A 24036-nucleotide genomic window follows, 5' to 3' on the forward strand; every position below is an offset into this window, starting at 1 on the left:
GTATTATTTCAATGCAAATTCGAGTTGACACTTCTTGTCACAAATGGGTTAGATATAAAAGAAGAGTCCTTGTCTAAGGCATTTGCGAAGCCTTTGGTTAATGTAATGGCTCTTTCCTTCGTCTTTTTTGTTTCTATTAAGGAGAAGATTAGAGAGAAAATCAACAAAAGAGCATCCTTAAACTATCAAAGCGTGTGGATAATGTGAAAACATTTAGATCCTGGTATTTGGACTTAATTTCAGTTAATTTCAGTTCAGTTCAGTCATCTCCTCACAAATTAACTCTTACTTTTATTCAATTCATCTACATTAAGTTTATCAGTTAAATTCAGCTCTTTCCAGCAAAAAAGAACAGGCCGGATCTTAGAGTAACAACAATATGTAGTGTTGTCTTTTAAGTCTATCTATCTAACTTTTTGGAAGATCATTCAAGAAATAGGAAGCCTAAACAATATTTAGCCATGCATTATAGAATATAGATTGACAAATACGAATGCAAAACGTTACAATAGCCATAAATGGTGCCGACACTCCATATAACATAGTAGTTGATACACTCCTTTAATTTGATTTGATTGTTAAGATGACATCCGATCAATCTCTTATAGACACATTGTTAAGGATAAAAATTCCAAATTATATATAATTTTCAATGTCATAAACATCATTAGAAATGTGAAAATGACATTAATAAATGTACATTATTTGTATGACAAATAAGTCTTTACCTTGTACTAGGCTCCGGAAATTCGACACACAACTTTTATTAATCACTCGACTTTACATATTCATTATCATTTTTGAAATTACATAAATACATATGTAACTGATACATTGTGACGAATTTGAGAACGATATAAGACATTTACAAGAGTAGTACCGTCTTAACGGTAGAATTACTCGTCTTATAAGGAAATACGTGTTGACACGCACGAGCACGGCCATAATAAGTGCTAATAAAAACCGGCTACACATTCAGGTGGTGGTACAGGATAACGTGGTTTATCGGTACAATAATCATAAACCATATGGTTCATGCGAACCCAACGATATGCTCTAGCTTGAACCGGGGTTAAATCGGTGTAGGTTGGACTACGTTCCCACAAATTGGAAGGGTTAGAGGTACAAGACATTGGTCCAGGGACAGGACAACCTTCAATATCAAAGTCTCTATAGTAGGCTAAAAATGGGGCCTTACTCCAATCAATTTTCTCTAATCCACCACGGGTTGCCCAATTATCGGCTTCCCATAATGTCGAATATACCCCCATTGGTGTCGATTTTGGGTACGGAATTCCTTTTGCTTCGTTGTTCTTGTACACTCTTATGGGCACTTCGTCCACCATGAACCTATAGTATATCAAAACAACATAGATTAACATGTTTAGGTGGTCCAACAACAATGGGACAAAGTTAGTACACTCTATTTTGAATGATAGTGGAAATAAAACTCAACCGTTACTTTTTTTTTTTTTTTTTTTTTCAATCACGTGTGCACTAGGTAAACTACCTAGCTAGCATACCTGATAGTCTGCAAATCACGCATAACACGTTTTACCAAGGGGATTGATTCTAACACATCACGAACATTTTAGGCAAAATTGATAAATGAGTGCAACGCTTTAATCCTACTTGAATCCAAACTAAACTGAATTAATTAAAATAAATCAAAAAAAATAATAATATGGACTTACACAATATGGTGATGGTTCCATAAGATAGAATAGGTATGATAAGCGAGCGAAGGATCAAACCAAAGGTTAACTCTTTGCTCCCTCTCTCCTTTTCCTTCGGCAAATACGTTAGTTTGAACTGTATATGGTTGCCCTGATCGATTTCCTAGGAACTCGAAATCTAGCTCGTTGTGTGTCACATCTGCGTCCGAGTTCATCTGCATAAACATACCAATTTAACAACGTTTCAATTTTCATGCACCTACATACACCTACATGCACCCGTATTCTACTTCTTCTGTTCGGTTCAGTTCACTATACTTTCCATATAGTATATCATATGAAAGCGATTTTGAAATTATGTGGCGAAATAGTTTGACAACCAGTAACAAGTTAAAGTACTTAATTAAGTACTTGTATGACATTACATTAGTAACTTGTACTTACATTTCTAACATATGAGCATAATTTTTTTACTTTTATTTTCTCTGTTTCAAATCTTTCAATTATTTATTTACCTTTAATTAAAATACTTCTAACAGAGAATAAAAACAGTAAACAAATAAACGGGATAAAAGGATTAATTTTATTCTTTGTCCTATTCAAAATAACTTACATAGAATGCAGTAACAGTGCCGGCTGAATCTCCAGGAACAAGCTTGATTTTCATGCTAACACGTCCATACATGTACTTGTATTTAGAAGCAAATCCACAACCTTCATTTGGAACAAAAACAAAACAATTTTAAATTTCTTAGCATGTACTACAAAATGTCAAAATATTATATCGCGTGTTATTGGTAGTAAGTGCGCTCTGCATTGGTCGTACAAACTTATTTTCCTTTTAAAAGACTAGTGAATAGTCTGTATCCAAATTTGACGCTAACTCATTTTCCAATACAAAAACTCGAAACAATAACTACCTGAATTTTGATCGAGTCTAAGTTGAATGGCGGCGCCACCTTCGACAACCTTAACATGAGAATCCTCCCAAGCAACCTTGAAATCTTGTAGAAATGTGGCGGGTTTAGCCGAGACGGAAAGAGATAGCAACATAACACATAAGATAAGAGTAGCAAGCATTTTCCTTAAGAAATCCATGGTTATATTTTTCTACTAATGATTTATTTCAGTGTAACATTGAGACTCTTAAATACACAATTTAAGCTCTAGAAAAATGTGGATATTTGTGGCCCGTTTTCGTTTGAGTTGGAATGTGGGCCGTTATTTAAGGCCCATTGCTATCTGTCCAGCTATTGCAAGGGCCCTCTGCCCCGCTCTAATTCACTCACTAGACCCTAGCAAGGAGCTGCTTGCCTACTAGGCGTACTATCTCAAGCCACAGCTCACCAATCATATCACACGACGGGCATACTAAATAACGTCGACAATTAGTATTGTACTTCCAACATTGCCCTTTTATAATTATTCATTAACTTCTCACTAACCTCATTCTACATTCAACTAATTAACTTTGAAATTTAAAAAAAAAAAAAAAAAAAAAAAAGTTTCTATCAAAACGACAACGTACAAATCAAAACGACTAATTAACGTAATTAAACTAACCGATTCAAGCCGCCGCTTCGAAAGACTATCACGAATGACAATTCAAGGTAAACCTGTGGAAGGGGCATACAAGCAACAAAAACGTACATAAACCTCACCGAAACAAGAAGTTTGGAATCCGTTTACAACAAGGGTCAACTTTAAACGGTCATGACTTAAATTTTAGACATGATATTGAAATAATTCCAAGTGGAGGTTAAATCTTATCCTCTTACGGTTCTAACGGTAGGTCGTACGCCTCAAACAGACAAGAAGCGAGGGAGATATGACCGTTTTACGAAAATGCGACGGTATATATAGGGAAACTTTGGATGTGGAACATACACATTCATACTTAGGTTTGGACGTGAATGGTCCACGTCCAGGGCTAGGGTTAGACATGAATGGTCCGTTTTAAATAATAAAACGGATAAAATTGAATAAAACACAAAAAATAGAATACCTAAAAATGACTATTATCTCATCAAATTATATGGAGGATTATGGAATAATATATAGCTCGTGATTAACTTACAATGGATATAACCGTGTTAAAAGCAACTAACTCTTCAAAATTAAAAGATAATTAATGAACGGATGAAACATTACTATTATTGTACTTGACAATAACATTTTACCACACTTACTATTATTATTATATATTATTAAAATATGACATGGCAAAACAGTAAAGGGTCAAATTGTAGCTTTTGAATAGAATCGTGGCTACATAAAGGCCAATCAAGGTGACAAGCTCAATCCATAACAGTAGATATTGGCTGTAGGATGTGGCCTTGTGCACTATAAATATTGATGTGAATGTGATTACATTGTCGGTCACTTAATTGGGCCGAGTACGGTAAATAAGATCTTATCTCCAGTTGTATAATAGTATTGTACAACCAACTAACATCAAGCCGAATTTTTTATATATTTACATAAATGAACTCAGGATATCTATAATAAAGCTCATAATGTTTAAGATAAACTCGTAAACTTCGTTATAAAGATTGGATTCTATACAACCAGTTGTACAATTGGGGTATAGTTCATGAATTGGGCCAGGTACTATTACTAGGTTACCTCAACATTTCCAATTTTAAATATCATTTTCACCCAACTGGATCCGAATATGTGGCCCGATCTTTTTATGCTCTTTAATCCAATAGAGACTTCCGTCCTGGCATGTCACCTTACCCATTCCGACGTGGAGATTTTTATCATATTTATGACCTGGAAATAGGGGTGGTAAATGGGTAATCGAGATAGATTTGGTTCCGGTTATTTCGGATCTGACACATATTTTATTACTGACTAGGTTGAATTATTTCAGAATTTGGGCCAGTTTCGGATGTTAAGTTGTCGGGTCATTTTGATCGGATCATTTTTTGGGTACGGGTCATTTTGAGCTAGTCATATTTGAATCAGTGGACAAAAAAGTTTGATTACTACTGATATAATTACAAAGAATATGTTTCGAATTAATTATTTATTATGAACTGTTGCAATCAATTGATCTTTTATTTTGATATATATAATATTATTGACTTGAACCTTATAATTCTGAGTCATTTCGGATCGGGAAATCACGCATCGGAGGATTTTGAGTCGAGTCAACATTGGGTCAATCAAAGTTCGGGTCGAGTCTAGATCGGGTAAGGCCTATTCGAGTTTTGGGTCATACTCGAGCCAGGTAATTTCGGGTCTCGAGTCGGAACAGCTTTGTCAAGTCTACCTGTAATAGCTCGACTCAAAATTCGGAATAAGTTCAAATTGTATACTTTAGAAGTAATGTTTAAAATCGGATTAAAAGGGCCCGTATTAAATCAAACTCAACATTAACCCTCCCTGAAATATTTCTAGTTTAAAATCATCTGAATCGTAATAACAAAATTAACACATAGATTAATTACAAAGATTATAAAATATGGTCTAAAAGAAGAATCATAGTTAGGGGTGGGCATAATCCGGTCTGGACCAGAAAAATGGACCGAACCGGACCGGAACCGGTATTTAAAATTCCAGTCTGGTGTTCACTCTTCAGTCCACCATTTTCTAACATTCCGGTTTTCGGTCCGGACCGGTTTGGACCGAAATACCCGAAATTATTGTAATTTGCATTTTTTTTTCCTTAAACTTATATTTTTAATCCGGTCCAATGGACCGATGCCCAGCACTAATCATAGTTATGAGTCAACAATGACCAAGACCTTCACAAAAGAGACCAACTGAATTAATAGGTACGGAGTATATAATTACCAGATGTGTGCCAATTACCTCGAGGTAAACCACCAAAGTAACTCGATGCATGCCCAAAACCAAGATAACTTGGACCCAATCCAACTTAAAATAGCACCACAATAGATTTTGGGTTCAAATTCCCCTACATCCGATATTGTATTGCCTATGTGGCTTATTTGCCAAAAAAAAAATACAACTTGATATGGTTAAAACTTAAAACCATCGGTTAGTCTTGCTGAAGACGGATCGGACCAAGTGACAGGTAATGCCACTCACAAAACAGATAGGGGGACAAGGTGGGGCACCCCCATGTGCTTCCCTCTCTCCTCTATTTGGGTCAATTTGTGAGAGGAAATGGTATCCGTCACTCCAAAGTGACGGATACGTGCCGTCTTAAATGAGATTTTGGGTAAAACCATATCCTTCAAAAAAAAAAAAACTTAAAACCATAACCTCATTATGTAGCTCAACTGCTCAAGCAGTAGCTATTGCATTTCTTAAGCACCGTTTCAAGTTTTTATGTTTTCTCTATTTGAGATTGCATCGCAGACCCGTATCCTTAAAGGAGGGTTTGTATCTCAGGGGAATCATAATCATAATCTTCCTGCTGCTCTTAAGAACAATGGCAGTAAAGATAATCAAGAATTGAAGTCGTCGACTTCAATACTTGCTTGACTCAAATCATCAAGGAAATTAACAGATTAATAAATTGATTGCATTATGAGTAGCAACTAGCAACCAACTAACTAGGTACAATAACATTCAATCAACTAAGTACAAGTAATCAAGTTAAACAAACTCAAATTTCCACTCCACATTAAACATCCAAGTATATTGATTGCAACTTACTTAAGTACAGTACATGAAAGTATGAAACTAGCCAAAACACTGATCTCCAGGAAGCGGACCGGGGATCGAACCCGTCTGAAAAAATTGCAGTCCAAAAACCACAATAATAGCAAGCAAGCTTAGATAAGACAACCCTTCTACAGCACCCAGCAAACCAAACGGCCCATTCGGCAGACCCGACCCGGTTTTAGACTTGGTATACAATGACCACCCAATTATACCCAATACAGCCAGGTAGCTAACCCCTTCTAGAGCACCTAATGACCCACCAGGCCCAGGCGGGAGCCCACACCCGGTGGTCTTCAGGGTGTACAGGGACCATCCGATCACCGGCGTAGAGATTAAGCCTCCGCTGATGGCTGCTATCTCTGCTATCCCAATTTCGGGTTCGTTGCTTGTTCCCTTAGCCATTGCTACTACCTTCAATGTCGGCGAATATGAAAAACGTCGTAAATTCCCGGGGTAAATGCCATTGCGGCAGTTAACCGGACCGATGAATGAAGTTGATGGAGGAGATAATAACATAGTGAAGATTAGAGAGTATCAAAAAGAGAGATGGAAAGCACAACAAAATGAGACACGTATTGCAATATATCTTATCCCATTGGATATGAGACAAGGGATGGCAATTGTAGCCTAAAATGAACCGAAAGTCCGAAACCGAATCACCCCGAAAGAAGAAATTCGATATTCAAACCCAACTCATAAGCACTCATATACCCGATCTGCTATTTAAAAATCCATATCCAAACCTATTGTTAGGAAAACCCGAACCAAATGTGAACATGATCCAATCAAATATTTGTGGACACTTACGTTGATCAAGTTTCGGAACGAGTTTTGGATTATATGTTAGATCAGGTATGGATTTGAAAAAAGTATAATGAATCGAGTATAAATTTTAAAGTTTTGGATACAGAACAAGTTTGGATAATGATCAGTGATCCAAGTGATCAGTTTGAATCTCGCAAAACCCAATCCAACCCGCTCTTGGTATTGATTGGTTATGCAATTTTGTTGCAAATTTGGGTCAAATGAACAAAAGCCCAACATCATCCATCATATACTGAACCCAAAATCAATAGATTAGCAGCCCAAAAGGGGAAATGATTAGATTCCATAGATTACCTTTCCGTAGTGGTAATGGTTAATATTCAATATTTCCACTTTGCCATCATTTAAGGGGTACTTCATCAATACTAAACAATACTACAACACCAAGGAGACATTAAAGAAAGAGTAAAAAGGTGGAAAAGACGGAAATACCCATCAAGTTGAGCATCATTTACAAAAGAGGGCAAAGAGAGATCCATAAAGAAGCCTTTTTATACAAAATTCTCCAATTAAAACATGCTGGAACAAGTAAGAGGCAGGCAACAAGGGAATACCGGGAATTCATACAAATATTTTCCCTCTTTTTTAAATTAAGTACTTGAACATTTGAACCCTTCATTTTAACTGTCATTCAAATATCAAAGTAACGGCTATATCCATAGTAGTAGAGACACCAACCAAAGGGAGGGAGCCAAAACCCATGTCTAACCACTTTTTGAACATCATTTGAAAACCCATTATCAGGGTACTACATGTTTTCCCTCCTAATTTAACCAACTGTCTGTTCCAACACACCCAACCGCCTAAACAAAAAAACCTGCCTACCATATCCATTATCCACTCAATAACAACAGACTCCATGACTTCTATCTCCGAGACACCGCCATGGAAGAAGAACAAGAAGAAGAAGAAGGTAGTAGCCTTGTCAGTGATGCTTTTTTGGAGATCTTCTGTCCTCATCGTCATCATCATCTTCATCGTTGTCGGTGTCGTCTCTTTTTCTTTTTGGCTGAGAGGTAGCAGGTGCCATGACTTGGCCTTCACCGAGGTCGTCATCATCTTCTTCATCAATTTCCTCCCCTTCTCCATCATCATCATCATCATCATCATCCACATCGAGTACAGGCTCCATGTCACTGCCTTCTGGGTTATCTGTGGGTTGTCTGACCCGTTGGACTAAGTAGCCTTCTTCTCCATCTTCTTCCTGCCATAGCCATACACAGACAACAACATTACAACCGGCTACAGAAAGAAACAAACATTGAAGTAAATAACAATCAAAAATCAATATAGGCTGCTGTTGCAGACAGGCACATAAAGCCAGATACACTCGATATACACATAAACACACAAATGGAAACAACACAAGACCACCACCATCCATCCCCTCTGGCCACAAACACCAAACAGAAACCAAGAGAGAGCACAGAAACACATCTTGAAAAAACAAGGCCCAGAATCATCAACAACAAAATACAGAAAAAGGAACCAACAATATAATCAATACCGTTCAGGATAGCAGCCCAGATCTTCATCAACCCACATGAACATATAATCAACTTAAAATAGCATGAACAAAGGTCTCCAAAATACAAAATTAAACCGGAACAACAAACTACACACTCCTATGCCCTGTTCCACATTGTACAGAGGAATTTCTGTATAGGGGTATGAACACAATATTGTCAACTAGACAAGGCGGACAGTATTCGGAAAGAGAGAGTACAAATACCATCGTTGTCAATTTGCTGAAAATTAGGCCACATAATCATAAGTACTGACCACACTATACCCACAAAGTCTAAAAATAGTCAAGGATGCAACTGACAATCAACCATGGGAAAAACAGCTAAAAATATCCATGGAAACTTGTTATACGATTACTATCTGCCATTCAGGAAAATTCACACAGAAGCCATTTACAATCACCTGAACCTGTCAATGGCATTAACGAAACAATAGAGCAAGGTGACGATAAAAAATTAATACTGTAAGCAGGGGTGGATCTTAGAAGGTCCGAGCAATATAGTTACGGACACATAAATCAAAAGCCCGGGAAAAAAAATAAGTACAACTTTAAAACCTTTCAAATTCAATTTCTGAAAGTATTTAACAAGTTCAAAAACCAGGATCAAGGAAACAAAACACCCTTTTAATCAAAAATTAAAACACAGGCATCTACGCCAGTGGCAGCGGATATATTCACAAATGGGATCTTAAAACATTCAGGCTTCTTCAAATATGGATGTTTTACCCATCAGATTTTGCCAGGTAAGAGTATAGTTTATGACCTCATAGTAAACCAACTAAATGACCCAAAACAAATAACAATCTCAGAATCTGATCTTTTAGCTCCACCACCGGTCATTCAAAACTAAATAAGACCATGCTATACCATCCCAAAACTCATGAACAAACCAGTGGCACTTAATTGGACCATATCAACCCCAACATCTACAAGTTCACTTCTACTCGTAAGAAAGATTATTCACATAAAAGAAAAAATGCATCAATCAGGCCAGTAACCGACATGCAATGAAAAATTAAGCACAAATCACACAATTTTCACACATTGGACACGAACCAATCAACCAGAGTGCAAATTAGCTTAAAATCAGAAAACCCAAAAAGGCAGTGCAGTACTCATTAATTAATTAATTATACCTCATCCTCCCCATCATCACCATCCCCGTCACCCGCAACATCATTATCATCATCATCATCATTCCCATCCTCAGATTCCGAATCTCTAACATCCTCAACACCAACCTCCTCCCCCGTCTCCCCATTATCATCCTCATCATCCTCCCCATGTTCATGCCCGTCAATCTCTCCATCACTCGACGATCTCCCAGAACTCTCACCTCCAGCCACCTCAACCTCATCATTATCCACCTCATCCTCTTCATCCACCTCATCATCAAACTCCTCCTCCTCATCATCCCCCTCCCCATCCTCATCATCATCACTATCCCCTACATCATGTACCTCCACCACATCCTCCTCCTCCTCCCCATCGTCCTCATCAATCTCCTCCGCCGATTCCTCATCCTCCTCCCCATCTTCCCCTTCCCCCTCATCCTCCACCACAGCCTCCACTCTATATCTATCCTCCTCTCCATTATACACCCCATTTTCCCTCCTCTCCACCGTCTCCATCACCATCTCTTCCTCATCCGCCTCGCTCTCTTCCTCATCCACATCAACAATATCCTCCCCCCTACCAAACCCATTACTCAACCCAACCAAACTTCCCCCATCCCCATCCCCATCAACCTCCCCACTTCCAGGATCATCATCCTCCTCCACATCCTCAACTTCCTCAATTTCCTCGACTTCTTCCTCTTCGTCCTCGTCTTCCTCATCATCATCATCCTCCTCATCGGACTCCTCCAACCGTTCACTCCCCTCAACATCCATCTTATCCAAATACCTCAAACTCTTAATCAACCCAAAAACCCGAACCCGATAATCCTCAACCCTAGTAACCGGACACTCATACAAATCAAGAGAAACAATCCTTAACTCGGCTAACGGAGCAAGATCCTCAACAAACCCAATCCGATTATTACTCAAATCCAAATCCCTCAACGAATCCAACCCGGCTTCAACCAACCACTCTAACCCACCCGATATCCGATTATCCGACAATACCAACTTCTGTAACTTCCTCAACCTCGGAAACTGTTCCAAACTACTTACCCCTATATTCGCTAACGACAAATGCTGTAAATTCTGATACTTTTCCAAAATACTCCTACCAGGTAAACGGCCGTGAAGACACTTAACGGCGCCGTCTAGGGTTAGGGTTTTAACTGTTGTTGAATCCGTTTCACCCTCTAACGCCGTTAACACCGCTCTCTCCCAGATCTCGTCCATCCAATATATTAAAACAATTAATTATTAATTAATTAACTTACCACTCCGGTCTGTTTTTAAATACGATAAAACCGTGTATGAAAGAGCAACTACGTTTGTTTACGTTTGTTTGTGCTGGGTGGTGATTTGCAGAGTGTTTGAGTTTTCGTGTTTTTTTTTTTGGGAGGGGAGAGGGGGATATTGGGTGAGGTTAGGGTTAGGAGGAAGAATGTGGAGCGTTGGATTAAGGAGATGAGGATCGGTGACGTGGAGGAATGGAGGGTGAGGATGAAGGAGTGAATGTAGGTGTGTTTGTTTATGATCAAGGGTGAGGATACGCGTCGTTTTATATGGTGTGAAATTGTGGATGGGTGGGAATTGGTGAATTACTGAAATACTATCTGGGTTGGTTGGAATTTGACCTGGGTCTTGTTAAGAAATTACCAAATTGCCATAGTAATCCGTAACTTTCTTTTTCAAGTAGGACAGATGGAGACATTATCCAGGCTCTAGAGTCTAGCCTTGTCTAGACGGGTACAAAGAAAATTCGTTCAACCCGTTTAAGGCAGACTTGATAGTTGAATATAGTGATTTTCCCGGATTCTTATTTAAAACGGCACTATTCATCTTAAGTTTAAGAAGAGTTTAGTATGTCTCACAGACAAATATTTTGTTTTTCCTAATGCACTGTTAACGATTCTTACATGCATAAGTGATATATATTTAGACCTGTCTTAAACTTAAGACGGATATTGTCGTATTAAGAGAGATTTACTAAGGGATTTTAATGAGGTAGATTGGTATATACACGCGAGGACTCCCTTTGTCCCAGATTGTTATCATTTACCTTTTGTATGCTCATTTCGTTTCATAAATATTAGAGTACTCCGTATCTTTTACTTATATAAGTGCAAAAATAACAAAATTTGGATATTCTTAATTTACTTATTAAGACCAAACAAAATTTCGCATAATTATATTTTATATTACGTATTACAGAGTAGAAATTATTTTAAAAATCCTCTTTCCAAGTGTCCAAAAAGCAAATGATAACAATTGACTGTGTCAGAGGGAGTATTACGCGTTAGTGAGAGACTGGGAGCAGGACAAGTACAAGGTATTTGCCTACGGAGTAATAGCAAAATAAATAGAATTATTGCAAAACCACATAAAAAAGAAAGGAATTTGTGAGACCAATAAGTAGGGGTGTTCAGAATAAACCGAACCGAAATCATGGATTTTTAAGGTTCGATTAACCGAACCGTTTCGACAATGTGGTTCGCTGAACCGAATCGTTAACTTTATTATGGAAAAGGTTCGGTCAAGGTTCGCAATTTTAGAAAACCGGTTAACCGTGAACCGAACCGTTTCACAAAAAAGTAAGCAAAAAATTAAAATATTATGTAAAAAATTGTTCTTTCGTTTAATTTTCTTAGTGTATCCAAATTAAAAATTTCTTAAATTGATTAATACTAACGTTTACCTAATTAACTTTATTGTTGAATATAATATATCATGAAAATTTAATTAAACTACTAGAAAAAGTTAACGAAAACTGGAAAAATAATATATGTAGAACGATTATCGGTTAACCGGTAACCGAACTGCTAATAACCGTTTAAAGTGGATAACCGAACCGTTTCTAACCGTTAGAAACGGTGCGGTTTAGGTTCGGAGTTTTGTCGAACCGCACCGTGTGCGAACCGAATTAAATTAGCAGTTCGGTGAACCGAACCGCGAATGAACACCCCTACCAATAAGTACAATAATAATAAACTCTTTTAGTAAAAAAATAAAATATTATTGTTTGTTATTTGTTGAAAAATAAATTAAAATCCTCAATTTGAAACTTCAGAATCAAACCATTTGAAATTTATAGTGATTTAACAAATGAGTACATTGATACATACGTATATGATTTTGGGAAGATTTACGAGTCGAGGGTGATAGGACAAATACGAGTACACGCAGCCCACCCCATCCCTAATAAGATTCCTAATCCAGTTTCTCAGGTTTTCTTCATATGATGTCCCTAGCTTAGTTTCAGGTCTGAGCTACCTTCGCAAACAGAAGCAGACATACACTCATACACCAACTCACCAACCATTGTCATACTTCTTGCCATACAGACAACTCAAAAACACGGCCCTATGTAATACACCGGATTCAGTCAACCCTCTAGCAAGTCCAGCATCGGTTATATATGATTTCATGGGGCTAAGTAAAAATCAATTTAACCAACATTATAGGAGCATATTAGATGTCGAATGTGGCATATTCATAACGAATTAGGCAACCTTGTCCTTGACAGAACCAACGACATAGTGGTATGAAGAATGTGACGATAAAAAAAGATTCAATTGTCAGAACCAAAATGAAGAGTGAACTATAACCTATAAGAGGCATACACTTTGAAATGCAAATGGGGAAAGAGTCTAAGAGAACCGTGTTAGTCACGAGGTACCTTTTCTGAGTAGTAGTCTTATTTAGGCTATTAAGATAAGAGAGACTCCCGAAAAGCAGCACCTCAGTAGGAACTTATACCGAGTGCAGTAACCAAAAGTCCGAAAAGAACGCCAAGAAAATCGACAGACAGTACTTCACAAGCATGCCACATGGAGTGTACTGCAGTTTCGCACAGTTATGCTTCTCAGACGAAAACATGAGCAAGCATCTTCAATTAGTTGAGTATGTCAAGGAAAAAGATTGTGTTTGTATGCCATATCAACTACCGGGTGAAATATTCTACGGCAACATGACATTCCATGGTGCGTTTCCTTCCCCCCTGTTGCATGCATTTTTAAAATGAAAAAAAAGTTGTGACCCAGAGCGTACCTGAGCAGTTAGCTGGAGGCAGGTGCCAGGTGTAACTGAAGTGCACAGGACGAGCTTGATTACAATGGAGCTCAGGAATGCTAAGAAAAGGTCTCAGACAAGAGTGGCGTAGAGCCGTCGACCGTTCCAAGTTCATACAAGTGACTAAGCAAGCCTATAATGAACTTGCAGAGAGCTTCACATGCAAATACACTAATACAGCGGTTCTAACAAATTGGAAATACAAGCTGATATAACAGAATGTAAAAATTCCACTGAACAAGACTAGTACACCCATTAAGCATTTTACTTGTAAGACATTTACCTATAGAGAATTTTCATTCTTCAAGACGAAAACAATAATTATTCATCATATTGATAGAAATAAGGCAACGACCAAATGATTAAATGGAATAGAAAAACAGAAGAAAACTCTCAAATTTGTATTTCTCAATCTCATTTATAAATCATATCCAAATGCAAATCTGCAAGAAAATTTGATGTCAATAGGAACAAAGCTGATCCTCTGTCCCATTTCATGTCCCATTACTTCTCCTAATGACACATTAGCATTAGGAGATATAATATTACCATTTTTATCACTTCAAGTGTGATGTGTCAAGATCTTAAGGGAATGGGACACAAGATGGGACATAAAAGTGGGACAGGTGATCTCTACTCCAATAGGAATGAAGAGGGGTGGAGGGAAATAAATACATATACACAAAGTTCAAACTTCAAAGCATTAAAAAATACAGAAAGGGGCATATATAATATGACAAGGAAATAAACACGCAAAATTCAGAAGTTGCAGATTCCTATCTTATTTTACGAGTCTGCAAGTGTGATTCTTGATTACCTTCTTGCTAAAATAAACTCTGGAATTTGCACACAATTTCTATTTTAAGAGGAAGACAATTAGCATCACAAACAAAAACCTAAACTAAGAGAAGAGATCAGTAGTCATCTCTTTTCCTCTTCATGCCTATTTATATCCCCTTGTGTTGTGATATTTTCTTCAGATTTGTTGAAGGAATGAGACGAGGAAATACAAACTCTTGAGAGTATTCTTCAAATTTCTTTTCAATATAATACCGTTTCCTACATTCTTTGTACCTAACCTGACGACGTTTATAAAATCAAATTTCGAACATCTTCACCAAGACAGTTATTACTTCCCCTTGGTTGCTTCAGGACCTCTGCCACTATTATGTCGTCCATTTTTCTTATGTTCGGAAGACCCTACTGCTGCTTGGTACTGCCCTGGTTGTGAAAAGGATGTATAAGGTGAAGAACTGGATGAAGGCGGAGTTCGTGCAGTCGACGTTGCTCCCAAAACCTGGGCCGCTGCAAATGGGTTAGGTCTTACAGAGCCAGTGACCTTTTGATCTGCCTCTTGTGTACTTGTATTGAACTTCACATTAACACCTTGATTGACTATCTGACTTTCACCACTGGTCTTTCCGACATTAGTCACAAAAGGTGGCACAGGTTTCCAAGAAGGCAGTACATTATTTGTAATAGGTGAACTACAGTCAGTTTCTGGTTTACCCTTGTCCAGATGGAGCACCTCTGGGGCCTGGTTTGTTTTGGGCTGTTTCGATTCGGTCTGCCTTTCTCGTTCCAAATTAGTGATTTCATGGGGTTCGCCTCTAGGGGTAGTGGAACGGCCAGAGGCTATGGTGGTGGTTGGAAATGCTTTTTCAGGAGGGACAACCGGAGTATAATTAGATGGAAGTAAATCATCCCAATTCTCAAGTAGCTCCTTGTAGACCTTTCTAAGGGTTACCTCAGTTAGACCTGTCACCTTGCAAATCTCTGCCTGTGTTTTTCTCCTATCCTCTAACTGACAGGCAAGGTAAATTGCAGCAGCAGAAATGCTTATGGGGTTCCTCCGAGTGCAAAAACATTTGTTCATTACAACTTCTCCAATGTGCGTTGCTAGTTCCTATACAATGTTTCAGGGTTATATATATTCATGTTCTCCTTTTATAAAAGTGAAATTTGAATAGATAGAAAGTAGTATGTGACACGAAGCGTCATTCTTAGGTTTTGTATTATGAGGGAATAGAGTAAAATGGCTCGCTAATCTAATTGCACTTCTTTTTATAGTGAAGTAACTGTTACACAATGCAATTTTCATTGTCATTTTTCATCATGTAGCATCTAAAAAACGGCCTTTCTTGGCGTTATACAGGGGTAATGTTGCATACATCTAATCCCCTTCCACCACCACTGATGGGAGCCTCTTCGAACTGGGGGTACTTTACAAAACGTACTCCAATTGACAGCTGGTTCATTTAGTTATTGCCTATTGAAGAAAACCGAGCATGACTTGTAGTAAGAAAATATTCTACAAGACCAAGCTCAGTCTCCAGAGAACAAAAATAAAAATATCTTACTGAACCAGATGTCTCATCAGTAATCAACTAATCATGCCATGAACAAATGGCATACCTGAGCCGACTTGTTAAGCTGGAGAAGATTACAGAATCGTGGCATATGTACAGCAATGGAATTGCTATTAATTGGTTGACTAAGTTGCAGAGCCTCTCCCAGGATCTTGATGTACTTTCCAATTTCCTTTTGCGGAAGGTTCGCTGCAATAGAGATTTCCTGTTGTATGACAAAAGATTTAGCAAATTGCATTATGTACATGAGCTCAAGAAATCATCTAATTTTGCCATCACAAAGTCAGCATGTACAATACTACTTCTCAAGCTACAACGGATGCATCGCTGCACAAACGTCAATGACTATAATGTTATACACAAGACCAGGTAATAAAAAGGGTTCTCCAAATAGCCTAGATTTTAGATCGTAGTGATGAGTCACTAAAGCAAAATGGAGTTAAATACTCCCTATCTATAGTTATAAAACACGGTGGAATAAAGCAAAAAAGGTACTCCATAAGTTGGTTGTAACTTGTTTTCCTTGCAAATTAGGTCATCCGATGCAATTCTCAAACCGATTCTCTTAACGAGTCATCTAAAACAGTCTTCATATGCTCTCAACATAGGGCTAAAGCTACTCACCTCCAATCACCCCCATCATTTACAACACTGTTGGACGCTGAATATCTTGTGAGTTGTGAAAAGTGCCACGCTTTAAGCCCAAAATAAAGTGTTAAGTGTCAAGTTGTAGTCATGTTGTATAGTTTAGGAGGATCGGATACACGAAATAACCAAAATGAAGTGACAAAGTACCATAAGGGACAGGAACCAACACACAAACTCTCTTCAATTGAAAATGCTAGCACCACAACTCTACCTATATTCCATATTATCAACTGAAAACTTATAAAGAGTTATCAAACCCCGGCACAAACATGAAATGTTCATACGATTGACAAAAGGCAAAAAGAAAGAGTGAACCCAAAATTGAAGTGACGAAGTAACCAAGGCTTCTACGATTGACAACAGCCAACAAGAAAGCATACAAAAACACTCTTCAACTCGAAGTGCTAGCACCACGAGTCAACAACCATACTTACCTAACGAATTCAAAAGTTACAAGAACCACCAATCCCCATCACAAACATGAAATAATCATCTAATCAGGTATTTTAATTACATCCACCATTCCACCATTCCTCCATTTCATTTATACAATTCAATTACCAGAGAAACCCTTACAATAAAAATGTACTTGATCAATTAGCATACTACACCCTCCGTCCCAATCAGCATACTACACCCTCCGTCCCAATCATTTGTTTACCTTTGATTACAAATACCCCTCACAAATAATATAAACGGTAAACAAATGATTGAGAGAGAGGGGAGAGAGCATTAAATACTCATGACTAGACTAGAACAAGGTGTTGGGTTTTTTCTATCTACAGTTTTTTGTCTCAATTATTTGTCTACCTTCGATTAAAATACTCTCTCCATCTCGGTCAGTTGTTGTCCTTTGGTTTTGGCACAAAGACCAAGAAAAGAAGAGAGAGTCAATTACTAAATAACATGTGGACCAAATTGAGTGTGAATAAGCAAATTGTTCATCAAATACATTCCTAAAATAGAAAGGACATTAAATAACTGAGACACCCCCAAATTGGAAAAGGACAACAAATGACCGGGACGATAAAATTAGGATGGACCTGAAGAGTGCGAGGCTCCTGAGCCTCACGAATCGCCTGAACAAGCGATGCAGTAGCAAGAGCTTCAACACTCCGATTTCGCAAACAAGTAGCAGAAGAACAATCCCTAAACAACTGAAACGCATGATCAGAAATATCCCTATCCAAACCAAGAATAGACGCGACATCAACAATCTGCAGGTACGCCCTAAGATTATCAACAACAACACCGGAAGTCGACTCGAGAGTGCGCTCGAGTTCAGCGAGGTGACCGGAGAAGGAGACGGAGGAGGAGGCGTAAAGGGGGGAGTACTCTAAGGACCAGGTGGAGAAGGCGGTGATGAACCCGGTTTGAGTGAATGGGTCTGATGGGTCGGGTTGAGGTGGAGTGGGTGGGGTTGGGAGGTCGGAGGTGGAGAGGAGGAATGGGGTGTCTTGGGCACGGAGGTGGAAGAGGTGGTGGGGTTGGGTTTGGTGTTCGGAGATAATGCGACCGCATGTGGTGCACTCGGTTATTGATCGGCCGGTTGTTGTGGTGGTGCAGCGACCGGTGGTGGCAGTTGGGGTTCCTGTGGTCGTGCAGTATGGGCACTTCATTTTTGTTGGGGGGTTTGGGGGTTGGGTTTGATTGTCCCGGGTATTTAGGCTTCTTCTAGTGTACCCAATTACCCATGATTGGACCTTTGCAAATGGGTCTTTCATCGGGTGGATAGTTTTGATTGGGTCGTTTTGCAATTTTAGCCATTTAGGCCAGGATTTTGTTTAAATAAGTACTCCCTCTGTTCGGTATTTGTCCATTTTTGTGTATCTCAGTCAATTGTTTCTATTTTAAGAATGAACTTGATGAACAATTTATTCTTTTACACAACCAAATGACAACAATTGATCGAGACGGAGGGAGTATGTTTGAATCTATTATAGATATTTTTGGTCAATTCGAGTCGGATCTGGACCCTTACTTGGGTCAAGTTCAAGGCTCACTTTTCGAGTCTCGAGTCAATCATTTTTGCCCGCTCTACCCATCAACCTGCTCTTTTCGTTTTTTGGGGAGTTCGGCATTCAATTCGATTTATTTCAGTTCGATTTAGAGTTTTTTTTAATGAGTAATGCAAGCACTCATTTGATAAGCATGTTTACATGTATAGTCATCATGACATATATGGATTATGATTAATTGGTACTTTTTTATTTTACTAGGAGTAATTTCTATACATTTAGTTGTGCCACATTCATAGAATCATAGCCTGGGTCGTTCCTGCCATGGACGCTGGTTGGACAAGGGAGTCGGGTCATTCCAGTCTCACAAAAGCTCCCCACTAGCTTATGATCACAATCCCAATTCCAAAGTGCCAACTTAGAAGATATATACGCTTAAAAAAGGTGAAGGTATTGAGCTGCAAAAAGAACAGTAGAAGTGCAACGAAACAAATGAAGTCGACCGAATGAAACGTGGACAATCGACATATTTAAATTAACATATGATAATCATTCTCATTACATTATGATTCATATAAGCAAGTCACTTGAATCAAATTCTAAATAAGAACATGGCATTCCATTCCTTTGGTAAATATGATCTGCTCCCTTTGTCCACAAAAAAAGGGATAAAAATCAGGATTTGCTGGATATAAGTTCACCTCTTTTCGGGATAAGCTTCCATTGTCAGCCATTCCCTCCTGCAGTTGCAGTTTTCCTAATTTCGGCATGCTTCAGACTCAGTTCTCGAGCGCCCTGATAGCCCAACAAAACACAAACGAAAAGACTTTAATACATGATTTTTATAGAGTAACAAATAGAGAATAAGATGCAGTATCCTGAAAGGATAAAACACAACAATGCTTTCAATATTACCATTCTCTACAGTCAAGATTTGCATCCCGAGATGACAGCTACCACAGTAACAAAAAATATGTGATTCCAAGTCTCACCCACTTTTGGGGTGGTGCGAGGATACTGGATAGCATACATGGGTGGTGCACTGATTCTGTGGTGGTGGCTGGGGAATGGATAGGGAGTGATGATACTGGTTGGTGGTGTGTAGTCGAGTTTTGGTTTGTGATTGATTGATTTTGGAAGTAAAGTGGGATGTAGAACCTAACTGAATGTGCATTTAGTTATTTCATCTTGGTGTCTTACACGCCAACCTAACTGAATGAGCAATCTTTTCTGTCATGGACCAATGAAGGGAATATATCTTCATCCATTCTAAACAAAACCAAAAATACACAAGACTTGCTAGTTTCTCCATCAGCTCCACTTCACCAATTATGTGTAGATTAATCAGTACTCCCTCCGTCCCGGTCAATTATTGTCCTTTGGTTTTGGCACAAAGACCAGGGAAATAGGAGGGGGCCAATGACAAGTGGAACAAATTGAGTGTGAATGATCAAATTGCTCATCAAATTCATTCTTAAATAGAAAGGACAACAATTGACTTAGACACCCCAAAATGAAAAAGGACAACCAACGACCGGGACAGAGGGAGTATTTAATAATTCTCCCTCCAATCTATATCAAAGTACCCGTATTTCTATACACCCATAATCTCTTTAAATATTAGGATAATGAGAACTTGTGTGCGGATTAGAGCATCCGCAACAATGGGGTTCCCCATATTTTATCTCTCTTTTTCTTATTCGTCCACCTCATTTTCCACTAATTTTCCCATCTACCATCCCCAATTTATAACTATATTTATGCAATAATGAGGTTCCCCATTTAAAAACAAAATTTTGGTAACCTCCCCAAAGGGAACACAATTTACCCTTACTTTTTGTTGAGAAGCTCTTCTAAAAATGGTGGAGCCTCAAATTATGGGAAGGTTGGTGCATTAGTGAGGTTACTCATATGAGGAGAGAGGGTGCATATGGGGAGCTATTTTTCCACCTTTGCGGAGAGGTGGTATTAGAGCAAAGCCGTGAAAACTGAAAACATGGGCAGTAAAATCAGAGCTCTAGAGACTTAAATCTGCTAATAGCTAAAATTGTGTCTTTCTAGTTTCTATGAGTGAAACAACCAACGGAGTTCCATTTATATGTATTGATTTACAGAAGTAAATTCAAGTGGTGATTAAAAAAGAGAAGTGAAATGCCATGTCTATGTACTACCGTCAAATAAAAGCGCATGCTCAAGACAATAGCTCCTTTCATCAAGTCTTTTCATCAAGTCTCAAGTGTCCCTGATAAATGATAGTCTACCATACAAACATAGATCTCAACAACATACCAACATAGATCTCCAATCCAACTAAAATTAGCCATGCTCAATACAATAGCTCCTTTTATCAAGTCTCGAGTGACCCTGATCCACATGCCTAGTCTTTGTTACTACTTAAAATCATCACCACTTCCTTCAGGCAAACATCTCCAAATAGCTTAAGTCATCGACATCTATATATATATAACAGCCCTTCTACTCCATAAGAAAATATCCAATTAACATCACTACTTCAGTCTAGCAGACATCTTCAGCTAATTTAAGCCATGAAGCCATAAAGATCATGCACACATAACAAACCTTAACACCCCTAAAGATCATATTAACAACATTGTCAGGTCCTTTACGGAAATCATCTCATTTAATCCATAAAGGTCATGAATACATAACCTATGTTGCTCGGACTCGGTTAGAACTTTGAAGCATCTGACACAGATGCGTGTCCAAGTGTCAGATTCGGGCTATTTTATGAAAAAAAAAAATAAAAAAAAAATTGCATGTTTTTGGCCTAAAATGAAATGTCCGAGTGTCTCACACTCTCAACCATGTCCAAGTGTCGAGTGTTCCACACATGTACCCTCACCAGTTACCAACTCACCAGTACTCGCCCCACAGAAAAGATCGAATAGACAACATCGCCACTTCCTTATTACAATTATCTCCCGCCAATTTAAGCCATAAGCATCATGCAATTGTACAACCCTTTCACAACACCCTTACAAGATCCAATGGAGATCGCCACCGTATCCTTAAGAAGACATCTCCAACAATTAAGTCATAAAAAACCCAAACACGAAAAACAACTCTTATATGACATCCTAAAGAATCCGCTCAATCCCCAAAACTTAACATGTACAACTAGCTAGCTCTCATTTACTCACCAAGCCTCAAGGATCCCAACAGATACACAAAGCCTATGCATAAACAGAACATACTTCAATGAATCACCGATACAGAGCAGTCACCTCAAACATACAAAGTTCTAAACCCGAGTTCACCTTTGTACCTCATTCAAAAACCACATCAATCAAATATGACAACAGTACAACACTATCACAAGATAAACCATGACACATAACAAGTTAACAACCACGAATAATACTGTAATAAAACATGAGCTACTACAAGCAAAAATCAAACACTAACCGTGAGATGGACAGGAGGTGGATCAAGATCAATAGACCGAATAGACATCTTAGCAATCTCAGAAATAGCAGACTCTCTAACCCCAGCAACATCACTTGTCATATCCTCGTACGCCGCCTCAAACGCCTGCTGCCAGAACTTGGGCAACCTGATCCTACGGCTGTTAGTATACACATCCCACATGTACTTCACCACCTTTTCTCTTTCCTCCATCTCCTACACAGCACACAACAACCACATTACCACAACATCACAAGCGCTCCCACAAACGACAGGGCAAGGGCATCGACTATAAATAATACTCCCTCCGTCCCATTCATTTATTTACTCTGTACGTTCTAATCATTTGTTTCCCTTTCTCATTCTATGGGAGGAGTATTTTAATCAAAGCTAAGCAAATGATTGAGGCGGAGTGAGTATAATCAATCTTACATTACCTTCTCAATAGCACATAATAAAACAGTGACCCACAAATAAATACCATCGACTCATATTCAGGAATCTGAATTCGACAACAACAACATTACCCCAATGGCTTCAACAAATTGCAACCCTATGGCCAATGACCCATAAAGAAAAACAGTGACCCACAAAAAAGTAAGACCGACCCAGATACAGAAATCCGGATTCATGAAATGGGTCACCGACAAAAAACAAATAAAATGAGGGAATCGAAAATTACAAGGACATCAAGATCGTCAAGAAGAGGCATATCAAAGTCATCGGAGAGGCGCGTGAGGTTACCGGCGGACCAACGGAGAGTGACGGTGCCGGTAAACATGGACCATAAAGCGAGAAGAAGAATGGCGGCAAGTGCCCAGAATTTGTAGCGACCTTTGCCGAAGAGAAGGGCATGGTGATCTGAAGGAAGGTCTTTCTTATTTGTTGATGATGATGATGTTGTTGTTATAGGAAGAAGAGAATCTTCATCCTTCATCTTATATTGTAAATTATTTATGTTGTTAATTAATTATTAGTGTTAATAATAAATTAAATTAATGTTTAGTATTATTATTCCTAGGATTTGGATGTTGATATAGGTGAATTAGTTGGTTGAATGATTGATTGGTTGGTTAATAAATTAGTGAATAGTGCGTGTATATGATTTGGGAGACCAATGGTAGTGGAGGTTTGTGATGTTTAATAATGGATGGATGGATGGATGGATGGAGAAACAATGGAAGATCAAAGATGGAGGAAGTGGAGAGGAAGAGGTAGAAGAGGGTAGATTTGCTCTTCTTTTCGCCTTTGCAATAGGCACTCTGGATTGTTAGTCCCTCCACTCCAGAATTACGGAGTACTCGTACAAGTATACAACATTTCGGTGTTGTTTGCCCTTGTTTAAATAGTTTTCCCGTTTTAAAGGGGCATCTTAAATCCCGTGCATAATTTTACTAAATTTCGCGTATTTTTTCCCGTTATTTCGAAATTATCCCTCTTATTTCTCACACCCACCCCAGAGACAAAAAAAATACACAAAATAAGAAAATTTCTTCATCAATCGTCTACTCCTGCTCAACCGACCACCTTCCCCCACCCCCTGCTCTGCACCGCCCGCCCGTCTTGTAGAGAACCACCAACACCCTTAGTCAATTGTCTTCTCCTACTCAACCGACCACCAACACCCCCACAAAATTAAGGCTGATAAGTTAGTAAACAAGCCACCATTTTGTAGTATAACCATTCATATCATATTCAAGAGCAAGTAAAAAATGGGAGGGGTGATCGGCGGTGTGCCGGCGTTTGAAGGGTGGTGGAGGAGGGTGTCGGTGGGTGATT

The 24036-nt window shown here is 38.6% G+C and overlaps 5 protein-coding genes across 5 annotated transcripts; all 5 read right to left on the minus strand.

The window, feature by feature from the left end:
* Positions 1 to 737: 737 nt before the first annotated feature.
* On the minus strand, positions 738 to 2914 carry LOC141643706 (putative xyloglucan endotransglucosylase/hydrolase protein 6). Its single transcript, XM_074452977.1, has 4 exons — positions 2597 to 2914; positions 2290 to 2390; positions 1695 to 1891; positions 738 to 1350 (listed from the first exon to the last, which is right to left on the minus strand). Exons 1-4 carry the CDS (start codon positions 2772 to 2774, stop codon positions 954 to 956), a joined length of 873 nt encoding a protein of 290 aa, XP_074309078.1. The 5' UTR covers positions 2775 to 2914; the 3' UTR covers positions 738 to 953.
* Positions 2915 to 6143: 3229 nt separating this feature from the next.
* On the minus strand, positions 6144 to 6914 carry LOC141643704 (uncharacterized). Its single transcript, XM_074452975.1, has one exon. It carries the CDS (start codon positions 6831 to 6833, stop codon positions 6336 to 6338), a length of 498 nt encoding a protein of 165 aa, XP_074309076.1. The 5' UTR covers positions 6834 to 6914; the 3' UTR covers positions 6144 to 6335.
* Positions 6915 to 7554: 640 nt separating this feature from the next.
* On the minus strand, positions 7555 to 11318 carry LOC141643705 (uncharacterized). Its single transcript, XM_074452976.1, has 2 exons — positions 9807 to 11318; positions 7555 to 8346 (listed from the first exon to the last, which is right to left on the minus strand). Exons 1-2 carry the CDS (start codon positions 11019 to 11021, stop codon positions 8068 to 8070), a joined length of 1494 nt encoding a protein of 497 aa, XP_074309077.1. The 5' UTR covers positions 11022 to 11318; the 3' UTR covers positions 7555 to 8067.
* Positions 11319 to 14546: 3228 nt separating this feature from the next.
* On the minus strand, positions 14547 to 18613 carry LOC141643707 (plant-specific TFIIB-related protein 1). The gene is made up of 3 exons (XM_074452978.1): positions 17917 to 18613; positions 16272 to 16430; positions 14547 to 15762 (listed from the first exon to the last, which is right to left on the minus strand). The coding sequence occupies exons 1-3, from the start codon at positions 18595 to 18597 to the stop codon at positions 14986 to 14988; spliced, it is 1617 nt and encodes a 538-aa protein (XP_074309079.1). The 5' UTR covers positions 18598 to 18613; the 3' UTR covers positions 14547 to 14985.
* Positions 18614 to 19338: 725 nt separating this feature from the next.
* Positions 19339 to 23598, minus strand: LOC141643708 (uncharacterized). Its single transcript, XM_074452979.1, has 3 exons — positions 22940 to 23598; positions 22258 to 22473; positions 19339 to 19626 (listed from the first exon to the last, which is right to left on the minus strand). Exons 1-3 carry the CDS (start codon positions 23192 to 23194, stop codon positions 19558 to 19560), a joined length of 540 nt encoding a protein of 179 aa, XP_074309080.1. The 5' UTR covers positions 23195 to 23598; the 3' UTR covers positions 19339 to 19557.
* Positions 23599 to 24036: the final 438 nt, after the last annotated feature.

The sequence above is a fragment of the Silene latifolia genome, chromosome 2, assembly GCF_048544455.1.
Source record: "Silene latifolia isolate original U9 population chromosome 2, ASM4854445v1, whole genome shotgun sequence".
Taxonomy (NCBI): domain Eukaryota; kingdom Viridiplantae; phylum Streptophyta; class Magnoliopsida; order Caryophyllales; family Caryophyllaceae; genus Silene; species Silene latifolia.